Below are 15,120 nucleotides of genomic sequence, written 5' to 3'. Positions count from 1 at the left end.
GACCTCTCCGCCCCCACCCCACTCCGGCCTATCACCCTCACCTTGACCTCCTTCCACCTATCGCATTTCCAACGCCCCTCCCCCAAGTCCCTCCTCCCTACCTTTTATCTTAGCCTGCTGGACACACTTTCCTCATTCCTGAAGAAGGGCTCATGCCCGAAACGTCGATTCTCCTACTCCTTGGATGCTGCTTGACCTGCTGCGCTTTTCCAGCAACACATTTTCAGCACACTTTCAAAAAAACTTCATCCAATTTGTGAGACACAAATTTATTAAATTTACCTCATCGCACATCACCAGATCAAAAATAGCCTGATTGTTGGTTGAATCTGCAACATATTCTTCTCAAAAGTTATCCTAAATACACTCTATGAATTCTTCCTCATGGCTGCCTATCCAAATCTACATGAAGATTAAAGTATCTTCAACACCATTGAAACGCCATTAAGTAATAAACTCCAACTAATAATTAAGAAATTGAAATCTAGTCACAATAAATGTGATCATGAAACCATCATTGCTTGTTGTAAAAAAACCTATCTGGTTCACCAATGTATTTTTATGGTGAAAATCTGCCATCTTTAGCTGGACTGACGACTGACATCTGACAAAGATGTGGTTGACCCTTAACTGTCCTTTGAAGTGAATACATAAAGTTATGGAAATACTCAGCAATCTGACAGTATCTATGGAGAGGGAAAAAAGTTTGACATTTCAAGTTATAGAGTGACAGATATCTTGCAGCATGGAAAAGACTGTGTCAGTCTACAAGCATCAACCTATTCCAATCCTGTTTTCCAGCAGTTAGCTCACAACCTTTGAGTTACATATGATTCTCCTTTGACCAGTGAAACAGAGGAACAAGCCATTAAGTTGCACCAAACCATTACTTTTTACGATTTAAATGAGTTGCTTAATTAAATTACATCTTGATAGGAATGTCTTCTTTCTGTGTCTACGTAGAATGTTTTTATTTTTACGTGCAAAAAAAAGTGCTGAGCATTACACCTTCACTTTGAATTGCAGCGAAAATACAGGCAATGAAAAACGCTGTTGCTAAGAATGACAAGAAAAGAAGAAAACAGTTGGTAGAGGAAGTTGCAAAATTTGAGGCTGAATTGGAACTGAGGCATGAGGAGGAACTTAAACAGCTCACTCGGTCACTTGATAAGTCTAGTACGGTGAGGAAATGGTTTTATATTTAGATTCATGAGTAACTAATCAAAAGTTGTAATTTATTATGTATTTTCTTCATGTATAAGGAACTTAATTTCTTTGCAATCACCAAATTATTGAGAGTGTTTTAAAGTTGTGCTTTTTAAGTCTTACTGCTTTATAAAATAATTTACTTGCACAATAGTAACAAGAAAAAAAAATTGTCATTTTTATTTCTTGTGAGGGAAATATAAATTCTATATATCAGTTTAATTTGAATTTACTTGATGCATATACTTAAGACTTGTAGTATCCTCAATTTGATTTCATTCATATAGGATATCAAATTGTTAAGGCATCAGGAAGCCTTGGTATACTATTTTTGGAGTTTAGTCAGACTAAACAAGGCTATAATTTTAATGTGAAAAAATGCTGCAAAGATATATTGAAATAGGTATCTGAGATATATTTTATGTCCTGATAATATTCTTTTTCATTAGGTTGAATCATGTACTAATGGATTTGCAAATTTAGAGTTGGAGATTGAAAATGGTAAAGCAATTAAGCCATCTCGCGTTTCTAAGGCACAAAAGAGAAGGGTACGTTTTTGACTGAAATATTGTGGTTATATTTTTCCTTTTGAATTGTGTTAAACTAAAACATGTGGCACATGCATTGTTTTAAGTACACAATAGTGTTCAGAGACATTTTCTATTATTTGATTTTAATCAATTAAAAAAATATATATTTTCAAACTCCAATACAAGGAGAAGAAAGCCGCTCAGGACAGAGAACGAGAAGAGAGAATAGCTGAAGCTGAAATTGAAAATTTGAAAGGAGCCAGGCACCTGGAAAATCAAAAACTTGCTGAAATCCTTGCTAAAAGGCAGTTACAGATCAAGCAGATCCCATCTGATGGTCACTGCATGTATAAAGCTATTGAAGATCAACTTAAACAGGGCAGTCTATTGACCCTTGCAGATCTAAGGACACAGGCGGCTGAATACATGAGAAGTCATGCAGATGATTTCTTGCCTTTTCTGACCAACTGTAATACAGGAGACATGTATACACCTGGTAAGTATTACTGTACTGCTTCAAATGCTTGAAGTTATTGGTTCAATTAATAGTTTAATTATAAACATGATTGAAAGTATGACAGTTTTACACAAAGAGCAACACTACTGTGATGTTTAAGCAAAAATGCTGTTTTTCTTTTGTACTATTAGAATCCATAGTGTACCTTAATGAGCATATCTTCAATGCACTGCTCACAAGGCATTCCCAAATTAGCTATACAAGAGTGAACACGAGTGAACTTTACCCTAGGTTATGTATTATTTAAAGATAGCTGTAAACTTTTTTTTAACACTTTTTGGCAGATGTGTGGTTAAAAGTGGATATTCAGAAACTGCTGTCTTTTCTACTGATGAGAATTTTCACTAAAAAGCTTTGAAGAAGTTAGACTCTATTGAAAAATATGTAACTGGACTTCTTAGAAGCATTTTAAGTTGATAATTATTGCTAAAAGGTGACAGTGACCCTATAAGTCATTTTATATTTGATTGTCACACATTTCCTTTTGATAAGAAACTTCCCATTTTGATATTATTTTATAAAGTCTATGATATTTTAATTTATTTTATTTAGTATATTATGGAAGTATGTTAATGCAGAATATGCACTATTTCATGCTGAGATGTTTATATCAAATAGGTAACTTTTAGATATCAAAAGGTGAAGTACAAGGATTAGTCTAAGTAAGTCCAGTTGAAAGTTTAACACGATATTATGGGTTGAGTGGTATCCTTTTGTGTACTAATATCCATGTCTCTCATTCTTGAAGCTTGAATTCCCCTTAGAGAAAATTAGAGATGGGTATGGTGGGATAGGTAGTGCACATCAGCTATTCAAGGAGCTGGAAAAGCACAGCAGCTCAGGCAGCATCTGAGGAACAGAAGATTGACGTTTTGGGCATAAACCCTTCATCAGGAATGTGGAGGGGAAAGGGGACTGAGAGATAAATGAGGGTGGGGCTGGGACTAGGGTATCGTAGCTAGGAAGGTAATAGGTAGATGCAGATGGGGGGTAATTGTGATAAGTTGGTGGAGGCAGTAGAGCTGATAGGTGGGAAGGAAGATGGACAGTAGGACAGGTCAAGAGGGTGGTACCGAGTTGGAGGATTGGTTCTAGGATAAGGTGGGGGGAGGGGAGATATGGAAACTAATGAAGTCGATGTTGATGCTGTGTGCTTGAAGGCTCCCAAGACAGAAGGTGAGGCATTCTTCCTCCACTTGTCAAGTGACTTTGAGTTGGTGCTGGAGGAGGCCCAGGACTTGTATGTACTTGGGGAGTGGGACAGGGAGTTGAAGTGGTCAGCCATAGGACAGTACGTGTGACCCAGAGATGTTCCCTGAAACGCTCCATGAGTTGGCGTCCTGTCTCCCTGATGTAGAGGAGATCACATTGAGAGCAACGGACACAGTAGATGAGGCAGGTGGGTATGCAGCAAAACCTCTACCTGATGTGAAAAAATCCTTAATGGCCTTGGACGAAGATGAGGGAGGAGGTGCTGGCATAGGTCTTACACCTTGTGTGGTGGAAAGGGAAAGTGCTGGGTGTGGAGGGTGGGTTGGTGGGGAGCGTGTTCCTAACAAGGGAATTACAGAAGGAATTGTATCTGTCGAATGCTGATAAGGGTGGGGAGGGAAATATATCTTTGGTGGGATTATTCGGTTAATCGATTAAATGCCTTTCCCCTGGGGCTCGGAGTTTTTAAAGTCTGCTCCTTACACCGACCCCTTGCCCCCAACCCCCCGCCCCCAAACCCATCCAACACCTACCCCCTGACCCCAAACCCCATCCAACACCGCCCCGCCCCTCCCTGTCTGCCCTCACCCCTCCAGGGCAGCAGACCTGTACATCTACATTGAGACTGCTGCTGCTGCAGCAGCCTTTGTTGGGTAAGTCTCCAAATAGCGCGTGCACACACATACAGCCACACACACAACGTTTTACTGCAGCCTTTTGACAGGACAATGTTGGACAGATTATCAGGAGAAGGGGTTTAGGGTACACCCCTCTGTAGAACTCCAGGGAAAGTGTGTGGGGAGAGAGAGAGAGGACGGGAGGTCATTCATTTGGAGATGGTGCCTGTTTAATTACTGTAAACAAAAGACGCGATCACTGTTGGAAACATGTCTTTGATGTAATGTTTCTATCGGGACCTCGAGATCTCCTTTGGATAATTCAATTTTCAGATAATTGGTATTCGGATAATCCAGGTTCCTCTGTAGCTGTATTTGAAGTTCTTATGGTTTAAAGAATGCAATTTCTGTGATGGTGATGCACTACATTGGGATGCCGCAAACTGGTAAGATGTAGATGTCTGTCTATTCATGATATTCCTCTGTACTGAATTGCTAACTGAGGGTTAAAAATAGTTACCTGAGTCTTATGGTTGAACAAATATGCTTTACAGTATATGATATTCTCTGCAACTATATTTTCCTGTATCACTTTTAAAAAAATCTCCATTTCAGAGGAATTTGAAAAGTACTGTGATGAGGTAGCCAACACAGCAGCCTGGGGTGGACAACTTGAGGTAAGGAATTGTTATTTTACTACAACTATACTTTGATTATATTCTAATTTATCAGTAATATTAGCAGTCCAATAATACAAAAGTTAGTATTTACATTAAAATTTAACTAATCACGCCCAGCACAAACTGTGTTAGAATTATAGACTACTGTCATAATTCTTTGAAGTTTGTATCACATATAGCTAGAGTGGTGAAGAAGGCTTTGAGTACGCTTACCTTCATTGTTCAGACCTTTTGAGTATAGAGTTGGGACGTTGATGATGCCTCTTCTGAAGTGCTCTGTCCCGTCTGGTCACTGGAAAAGGTTCAGAAGAGATTTACCAGTATGTTGCTGGGAATGGAGGGTTTGAGTTATCGGGAGAGGCTGGATAAGCTGGGATTTTTTCAGTGGAATGTAGGAGGTTGAGGGGTGACCTTATAGAGGTTTATCAAATCAGGAGGGGTAGGGACAAGTTGAATGTGGGGGTGTCTTTTCCCTAGGGTGGGAATATAAAGACTGGTGGACAAACTTTTAAGAAGAAAGATTTAAAAGTGACATGAGGAACAATATTTTTACATAGAGAGAGTGGTTCATGTGTGGAGTGAACTTCCAGAGGAAGTGCTAGATGTGGGTACAAATACCATGTTTAAAAGACATTTAGATAAGTAGATGAATAAGAAATGGTTGGAGGGAAATGGGCCAAGTGCAAACAGGTGGGACTGGTTTAGTTTGGAATTATGGTCAGCATAGACTGGTTGGACTGAAGGGTCTGTTTCTATGCTGTATTACTCTTAGCCTCTATCTCATTGTTAATTGATAAAAAAGTGATGACATGAGCACTGATTCTTATAGAGTCATAGAGTCACAGAGGTCTACAGCATGGAAATAGACCTTTCGGTCGAACTTATCCATGCCGACCAGATATCCCAACCCAATCTAGTCCCACCTGCCAGTACACGGCGCATATCCCTCTAAACCCTTCCTATTCATATACCCATCCAGATGCCTTTTAAATGCTGCAATTGTACCAGCCTCCACCACTTCCTCTGGCAGCTCATTCCATACATGTACCACCCTCTGCATGAAAAGGTTGCCCCTCAGGTCTCTTTGATATCTTTCCTCTCTCACCCTAAACCTATGCCCTCTAGTTCTGGATTACCCACCCAAGGGAAGAGTCTTTGTCTATTTGAAGGGCGGCACGATGTCACAGTGGTTAGCACTGCTGCCTCACAGCGCCTGAGACCCGGGTTCAATTCCCGCCTCAGGCGACTGACTGTGTGGAGTTTGCACGTTCTCCCCGTGTCTGCGTGGGTTTCCCCCGGGTGCTCCGGTTTCCTCCTACAGTCCAAAGATGTGCAGGTCAGGTGAATTGGCCATGCTAAATTGCCCGTAGTGTTAGGTAAGGGGTAAATGTAGGGGTATGGGTGGGTTGCGCTTCAGCGGGTCGGTGTGGACTTGTTGGGCCAAAGGGCCTGTTTCCACACTGTAATGTAATGTAATGTAATGTAATCTAATCTAATCCTATCCATGCCTCTCATGATTTTGTAAACCTCTATAAGGTCACCCTTCAGCCTCCGATGCTCTAGGGAAAACAGCTCCAGTCTATTCAACCTCTCCCTGTAGCTCAAATCCCCCAATGCTGGCAACATCCTTGTAAATCTTTTCTGAACCCTTTCAAGTTTCACAATGCGGAATCCCACTTGTCATTCTCTTCCATTCTGAAAATAAAACAGAAAAGGAATAAATGGGTTATGTATTTTTGTTAATTCATCATGGCATGTAGGTAATACTTGGCCAACATTTGTTACCTATCCTTGTTCTCCATGAGAAGTTGATGATGAGCAGCAGTGTGTGCTGTAGTCACACCCATATTGCTGTTAGGAAGAGAGTTTCTGGATTTTAACCCAACAACACTGAAGGAATGATGATATATTTCCAAGTCAGAATGATGGGAACCTTGGAGGGGGTGTTGCAGTTTGTGTTGTTATCCTATATCTACTGCTCTTGCCTTGAGATGGTAATGGTTGTGGGTTTGGGAGGTGCTGTCTAAGAAGCCTTGGTGAATTTCTGGGTGCACCTTATAAATGGAGTACAGTATTGGTATTGAGTGTCACTCAAGGAGGGGTGAATATTTGCGGATGTGGTGCTAATCATTTCAGCTGCCTTGTCGTAACTGGTGTCAAGCTTCTTGAGTGTTGTTGGAGCTACACTCCTGGAGGAAAGTGGGGAATATTCCATCACGCTCTTGACTTGTACCTTGTAGATGGTGGCAGGGGGTGAATTACTTGCTGCAGCATTCTGAGTATATTTTACTACTTTTTAAAAATCTTGAACTTTTGTGATGACTCTGAGAATAGTGGCCATGATTTCTCAGTGTGCTACCCCAATGAAGTGGAATAATCCGCTACGCAATTAATGCACATGTGATTTGCCCAGTCAAATGTAGATTAAAATCTCCCATGCTTGCTGTAGTACTTCATTAAATGCATCTCTAATTTCCTGTTTAATGCCATTCCCCATCCACCACTCTGTTCGGAGGCTTTTAGACAACTCCTAATGTTATAGCTTCCTTATTACACCCAGACTGATTCTACATCGAGATTTCCTGTGACAATAGTTCACAACATTGCATTGGTTTCATTTTCAATAACAATGCCCCCCCCCCCCAACTCTTTGAGCATTTTGCCTGTACATCTAAAGTTTGAATACCTTTTTAGATGTCTGGTGCTCAGCCTTGGCTACACTGTAATGATGTCTCTGTGATTGCAGACTCGTGTACAGTTATTTACACATGCCAGAACTAGTGTCATATTGATAAATGTAGGTAGACTCAGTCATCCTTCAATTGTTTACTACCCTCCTCTGACAAATTTGCAAGTGTTCCTGTGCCTGTTTGTGCATTTTTACCAAGCCACTTCTGCCTGAGACCTTGGGATCATTATCTACAAGGGGCTAGCCTCTGGCAGTCCTGAGTGCTGGAGACCCTGATGCATTTGTTCTTTGACCGGTTGACGTGATGTCTCACCAGAGTGTGCTACCGAGTCTAATCTAGATAGAGTTCTCACTGAGGGGTAAGTCTCTGAGCTGGTGGAGGATAAAGTGGAAGCCTTGCCAATAAATCCTCCTTAGGTTCCTCCTTGGAGATGAAGGTAAAGCTGGAGCTGAGGGACTCCAGCATTGGTCGCTTTGCAAAGGTTTGTTCTGGTATTGCCTGCATAAGAGGAGAGAATTAGTTGTCTGAGTAAAAGCACATTAGGCATGCGGTAATGCTGGTGTTAATGGAAGAGCAGTGCCCTACAGCACAATGATGCTTACGAGAGTGATTGGCCTTTTGAGATGTCCTCATTCCCATGGGAAGTTATGGGCCAATTTTTCTTGTTCTGTGACAAAGCAATGGATTGAAGATGATGGAAGAGCTGGTAGTGATGATTTATGAGCAAGAGAAATGGTAAGGCTGTTCATAGTGAGTGTAGGAAGCCTTGCGGACAGAAATGATTAGTAATTTTGGAGATTACATTGGTGAGAACCATTAATTGAGATGATGGATGCAAAGATGAGAGTTTTATTCCATGACCATTGGTGAGATATGTGTACGGAGTTAAAAAGATTGGTGACCCTGTGAGTGTAATGTAGCAGAATGAAAATGGTGGCACACTCCCTTGTGGAACACAGAGGATTATTGACCTTCCAGATCTGTTGGGAATCCTGCTTCACCTGAGTTCAGCACTGAACAGGTTGCTAACTGGCTCCAGAGTGGGTGGGTCTGGTGTCATAGCCTTCAACAGCAGTGAAGTTGATAAGGATGGTCTTCCTCTTCAGCACCTTATTCACCAACACCTCCAGGTCCCTGCCTGTGAAGCAGGGTGTGAGCTTTCCCTTCTGCATGTTAATGGTCTAGCCTCACAATGTGAGGGGCAGGTCTTGGCTTGCAACATCTGAAATAGTATGCAACTGGGGTTTCAAATAAAATGCCAATGGTGTGATTGCCAGAAGATCCTGTCAGTGGTGAGTTCTTCTGCCTTTTCTGCTGCGCCATTTCACAAGGAAAACAGTTGCAAAGTAAACAAGGTGAAGAACAAAAGGTTGCGTTAGAGAGGTTATTCTGAGACATGATGGAGCAGGTGCCATGAACCGAGATAGGTGTAAGGGCAGGAAGAGGGATTTGCAGAGAAATTTTGATAGGTTAGGTCAGTGGGCAAAATGTTGGCAATCGGAGTACAATGTGGAAAAATGTGAAGTTGTTCATGTTGGAAGAGAAACAAAAGGACAAGATATTATTTAAATGTATAAACACTGCAGAAAACTACAACATGAACTAACTTGGGAACATTTGTGCAGAGAAAGCTAGCACATGGATGCTGCAGGAAGACTAATGGAATGTTGGCCCTTATTTCAAGGGGCTTGGATTATAAGAGTAGGGAAATGTTACTGCATCTGTACAAGGTGTTGTGAGACCACATCTGGACTGCAGTGAGCAGTTTTGGTTTTCCAGATGTAGATATTCTGGATGTAGATTTGCATGCTGAGTTGGAAGGTTCATTTTCAGACGTTTCATCACCATACTAGGTAACCTCTTCAGTGAGCCTCCAAATAAAGCATCGGTGATGTAGCCCACTTTCTATTGATGTTAGACTTTCCTTGGGTTGGTGACATAATTTCCTATGGTGATGTCATTTCCTGTTCTTTTTCTCAGAGGGTGTTAAATGGGACCCAAGTCAATGTGTTTGTTGATAGAGTTCCAGTTGGAATGCTATGCTTCTAGCAGTTCTTGTGCATGTCTCTTTTTGGCTTATCCAAGGATGGATGTGTTGTTCCTCTCAAAGTGGTGTGCTTCCTCATCCATATGTAAGGATAGTAGTAAGAGTGAGTCATGTCGTTTTGGGGCAACTTGGTGTTCATGTATCCTGGTGGCTAGTTTTCTGCCTGTTTGTCCATGTAGTGTTTGTTACAGTTCTTGTAAGGTATTTTGTAAATGGCATTAATTTTGCTTGTTGTCTTTCAAGTTCATTAGCTGCTGTTTTAGTGTGTTGGTGGGTTTGTGCCATGATGCCAAGGGGTCTGAGTAGTCTGGTAATCATTTCCAAGATGTCTTTTGATGTAGGGGAGAGTGGCTAGGGTTTCTGGATATGTTTTGTCTGCTTGTTTGGGTTTATTGCTCAGAAATCAGCTGACTCTGTTCATTTACAAAAAGAACAGGAAATGACATCACCATAGGAAATGATGTCACCACTTGAAATGACATCACCAACCCAAGGAAACTCAAACATACAAATAGAAAGTGGGCTATACCACTGGTGCTTCATTCGGAGGCTCACTGAAGATGTTACCTAGTGTGTGACACAACATCTGAAAACAAACCTGCCAGCTCAGTGAGCAATCCTACATCCAGAACCTCAACCTGAGCTACAAATCTTCTCAGAAAGATATTGTTTCATTGGAGGCAGTTCAGACAGGGTTCACTTAGATGATCCTGACTGTTAAGGGATTGTCTTCTGAGCAAAGACTAAACATACTCCGGTTTAGTAGAATGAAAGTTGATCCCATAGATGCAGTTTAGGATTATTAAGAGGTTTAACAGGGTAACAGCTAAGATGATGGTTCCCCCTTGTGGGAGAGTCTAGATCCAGGGAACATAGACTCAGAATAAAGTGGTGCTAATTTAAGATTGAAGTGAAGAGAATTGAGTGTCTTTGGACCTCTTTGCTAAGAGAACTGTTTAAAGCTGAGTTAGATAGATGGATATTTGAATGCTTGATCATAAAGGAATCAAGAGTTATGGGGAAACTACTGGACATGATCCTATAGAATGGTGCAACAGACTTGAAAGGCTGAACAGCCTACTCCTGCTGTTACTTCTTATGGTCTTACAACACATTAGGCAGGATTTCCTGGTTTTCAATTAATGTTGACTTATCACATAGATGATCTGAACAACAGTGAAGGAAGCCTTCCCAGATTTCAGTAAGTTTTGTTTGTATGACCATTCCATAGTTTTGTGGTTTGTAATAGTATCTTGCACAAGTGTGATGGGAAGTCAAGTTGATTTAAATATCCTTGAACTCCAGCACCCACCTCAAAGGGGAAGTTGCCAAGGGTATCCTTGGTCTGATTTCATTCTTTACAAAATCAGTTTTGCTTTCCAAGTACAATATTGAAATTCAGGCACAAATTCTAGAACCTTTGTGCCAGTGATAGTCTTTATTAGATTTCTTCTGCTAGTCAATTCAACCTCAATGCTATTTTATCTTTTGTAGTGATACCACAGGCATTGTTTGTCCTCTTAAAATAAATGCATGAAAGAGTTCATTTTATTTTGGAAAAACTGTAATCATTTAATTGAAATTAAGTACCTTTCTAGAGTCATCAAGATGTACAGCACAGAAACAGACTCTTTGGTCCACTTGTTCATGCCGACCAGATATCCCAACCCAATCTAGTCCCACCTGCCAACACCCAGCCCATATCCCTCCAAGCCCTTCCTATTCATATACCCATCATTTTTAATGTTGCAATTGGATTAGCCTTCATCACTTCCTCTGGCAGCTCATTCCATACACGTACCACCCTCTGTGTGAAAAAAGTTGACCCTTAGGTCGTTTTTATATCTTTCCCCTCTCACCCTAAACTTGTGCCCTCTAGTTCTGGACTCCCCCAAGCCAAGGAAGATACTTTGTCTATTTATCCTATCATTGCCCCTCATGATTTTATAAACCTCTATAAGGTCACCTCCTCCGCCTTTGCTCCAGGGAAAACAGCCCCAGTCTATTCAACCTCTCCCTATAGCTCAAATCCTCCAGTCCTGGAAACATCCTTGTAAATTTTTCTGAACCCTTTCAAATTTCACAACATCTTTCCGATAGGAAGGAGACCTATCTTTCAAACCTTTAATGCTTTTGAAATGATTAATTTCGAGCAGATATCAATAAAGAATTTATTTTTAAACCAGCTCTGTATTTCGTGCGATATAATCTGTTTAGATTGAATCAACTTGCTATCCCAAAGATGCGGGACTGTATTAACTGTATATACTATCTTGATATATCTTACACTTTTAGGTTTATTCAAAATTGCAAAATGGTAAGAATATCTGATTTGTTTCTCATATACAATATTTGTTTAATTCCTTGCAGTTGAGGGCTTTGTCTCACATTCTGAAAATGCCAGTGGAGGTAATACAGGCAGACTCTACTCCAATCACTGTAGGTGAAGAGTATAGAAAGAAACCAATAATTCTAGTGTAAGTAGAAACTCTATACAATTTTTCACTACAAACTACCATAATACTTGGCAAGTTTCTTTCCATCAGATTGAGAGAAGTTGACCGGGGCAGATATTCCTATTCACAAAGTGGTCTTTCCTGGTCATCCATCAGTAATAAGGCCTTTTCTCATGGTTGTACAAGTACTGCTATGAATGAACTGTTGCACCTGCAGCGCCGGATGACTTTAAGACTCTGCTTTGAACAGTGTTGTTCAAAACAGGAACAAAATTTTACTTGCGTTTCTCACTTGCATAACATACTTGCTTACATCTGATATCTATAGGGTAGGTGGATCATACTTCCCATTTCATATTTAAGTCCCTATATTAACTTTGGGTGATGATTGATTTCATTTTAGATTTACCTGTCATATTTCCTAGCCTAGTGTGTGGTGCTGGCAACATCCGAGGAGCAGGAGAATTGATGTTTTCGGCATAAGCCCTTCATCAGGAAGATTTCCTGGCTTGAAGATTACATAATAGGTGTTTAGATGATTGTTGCAGTTGGAGATGCATAACTTTTGATGTTGTTATCTAAAAGTTAAATAACCGTGCAATGCTTTTTTGTATAGGAATCAGTAAAACTTGAGGGAGAAAAAAAACAAAACATAGAAATGATTAAAGGCCAATGTACTATTGGAAAATTATTTTTCAAATTTCTTTAGCATAGGTTGCCCCCCCAGATCAATTTTTGATTTCAACATCACTGGTCTCAGTTATCAGGCATGGAACTTTTAAATCCTTTTCTTTCTTCATTTAATGTTTCAGTCCTGGTTGTCCTCTTCCTGCTGCACACCTCTGATTTCTTATCTACTGCTCCTTTATAAATTTGACCTCAATAAAACCCAATGTCACCTACACATTGAGCGCATACCCCTTGCTGTGGATGTAATTTGGCTGTATGTTGTTGGTTGGACAAGTTGTTGACAACTTAACAAGAGCTGACAAAAGCCCAGTGTGTTCTGACATTTCCTAAGTTGACGATGAACATTTCTCAGGGGAGGAAAATGAAACAGTAATTGCATGAGAAATGCTGTCATAAGTTCCTCAATTTAATGAATCAGAAGTCAGATATATCAAGACTTATGTACCTCCAGCTGCGAAACCACCTAAATACTTTATTTTTGGCGGGTACAACACTTTAATATAATGGATAATGATATTATTTTAAGATAAACACAGATCAAATATTAAACATTGGACTAAACCAGGAAACATCTGAATAGCTAGCAATAACTTTCTAATTATGAAGAATGAATTCCTTGTCAGTGTAGTTCAAAGGTTTGCTATCTTGTAATAATTGGGTTGCTAATGTAAAAAAGAAATGAGTCGGCAGTTCACCCACTCTTGGGGCTGTTATAAAATTGGAACTAATTATGCTAATGTTGCTTGTTTTTTTTGTAAAAACTGTTTCTTACTTTTTTTTTGATATTGAATACTTTATTCTTGTTTACAGGTACATGAGGCATGCATATGGTTTAGGAGAACATTATAACTCTGTAGAACAATTAACTGACCTACCTACAGAAGACGTGTGCTAAATATTGATCAGTATTTACATTCTATTTCTTACATCAAAGTATTAGAATTTCTCTGTTGTAATTTTCACGTTGAGCTAAAAATTGTGCTGTGTGCACAGGTTCATGTGGAGAATTTGATAATGATGCGTATTCCACTTTTTTTTTTCTTGATAAACCATTCAGTGGTGTGAAGACCAGTAATAAAAGCTGAATTAAGACTGCATATGTTCATTGAGGTTAAATAATGTCAATGATCCTGCTGTTCAGTATATGCTGTGCATAGTGAGACAAATAAAAATTTCAGATATGAATAACAATGGAAATGAACCCTGTAGGTTGTCTCAATCAGAGATCCATGAAGTGTTCTGTAAAAACAAAAATGCTGTTCTGTAGCATTTCATTTTTACCTATCATTCAGTGTTGTAGTTCAAACATGTCATGCACATTACAGATTTTATGCCATTCAGTTTTGCAACAAATGTAATGCAGGTTGCAAAGATTTATACATTTGAATATTTTTCTTAACTGCTGAAAATGACACTACATGCAGCATGTGGATTAGATAAAATATGTTGCGATCATTTATTATTTTATTTATTTGCGTTTTGAAGTGGAATCAGAAACAGCTTTCTTTCAATCACAGAAGATTGCCTGTCAAGTTTCTTCTTTATCAACATATAAGTGGAATATAGATACTGTTTACTGCTTCAGCCAAATTGACGGTTGTTGAATATTAACCCACAGTTTGAGTGTTGACCGACAGCATTCTTGGATCACTGGGGTATATTTTGTGGTAAGCATAAATTCTACAAGAGAGACGGTTTGCACCTCAATAGGTTAGGGACCAGCATTCTGGCAGGCAGGTTTTCTACTGCAGCACCGCTACATTTAAACTAAGTAGCGGGGGGGATGGGACAAACTGGATGTTTAAAAAGGAAATTGAAGGGAAAGTTAGAACAAGAGAAGTCGAGAAAGACAACTGTATCAGCACCTCAATAGGTTAGGGACCAGCATTCTGGCAGGCAGGTTTTCTACTGCAGCACCGCTACATTTAAACTAAGTAGCGGGGGGGATGGGACAAACTGGATGTTTAAAAAGGAAATTGAAGGGAAAGTTAGAACAAGAGAAGTCGAGAAAGACAACTGTATCAATGAGGCAGAAAACTCGGAAAGGGATCATGCTGTAAGGTTGAGTGAAATAGGGGTTGATGGGAAGGGTGAGACCAGTAACAAATTAAAAGTACTATACATGAATGCACGAAGCATTAGACATAAGATGGATGAGCTTGAGGCTCTTTTGGAAATTGGCAGATACGATATTGTGGGGATAACTGAGACGTGGCTTCAAGTGGACAGGGCCTGGGAAATGAATATTCAAGAATACACGTGCTATCGTAAGGACAGACTGACGGGCAGAGGGGATGGGGTGGCCATGTTGGGAAGGGATGATATTCAGTCCCTTGCGCGGGGGGACCTAGAGGCAGGGGATGTAGAGTCAGTGTGGATAGAGCTGAGAAATACTAAGGGTAAAAAGACCCTCTTGGGAGTCATCTACAGGCCCCCAAACAGTAGTCTGGATGTCGGATGTAAGTTAAATCAGGA

General features: G+C 40.1%; 1 protein-coding gene across 3 annotated transcripts in view; it reads left to right on the top strand.

The window, feature by feature from the left end:
• The window catches only part of otud6b (OTU deubiquitinase 6B), a 23,386-nt gene extending 9,644 nt beyond the window's left edge, over positions 1 to 13,742 (top strand). For all 3 annotated transcript variants that reach the window (XM_043688100.1, XM_043688102.1, XM_043688101.1), the window contains 6 exons: positions 1,027 to 1,181; positions 1,656 to 1,754; positions 1,923 to 2,232; positions 4,698 to 4,759; positions 11,870 to 11,976; positions 13,456 to 13,742. In XM_043688100.1, the coding sequence (XP_043544035.1) occupies positions 1,027 to 1,181; positions 1,656 to 1,754; positions 1,923 to 2,232; positions 4,698 to 4,759; positions 11,870 to 11,976; positions 13,456 to 13,540 (818 nt within the window). In that variant the 3' untranslated portion in view covers positions 13,541 to 13,742. The remainder of the gene's footprint in view (positions 1 to 1,026; positions 1,182 to 1,655; positions 1,755 to 1,922; positions 2,233 to 4,697; positions 4,760 to 11,869; positions 11,977 to 13,455) is intronic.
• The last annotated feature ends 1,378 nt before the right edge of the window (positions 13,743 to 15,120 follow it).

Source organism: Chiloscyllium plagiosum, chromosome 4, assembly GCF_004010195.1.
Source record: "Chiloscyllium plagiosum isolate BGI_BamShark_2017 chromosome 4, ASM401019v2, whole genome shotgun sequence".
NCBI lineage: Eukaryota > Metazoa > Chordata > Chondrichthyes > Orectolobiformes > Hemiscylliidae > Chiloscyllium > Chiloscyllium plagiosum.
This window is presented reverse-complemented; position numbering and strand designations above follow the sequence as displayed.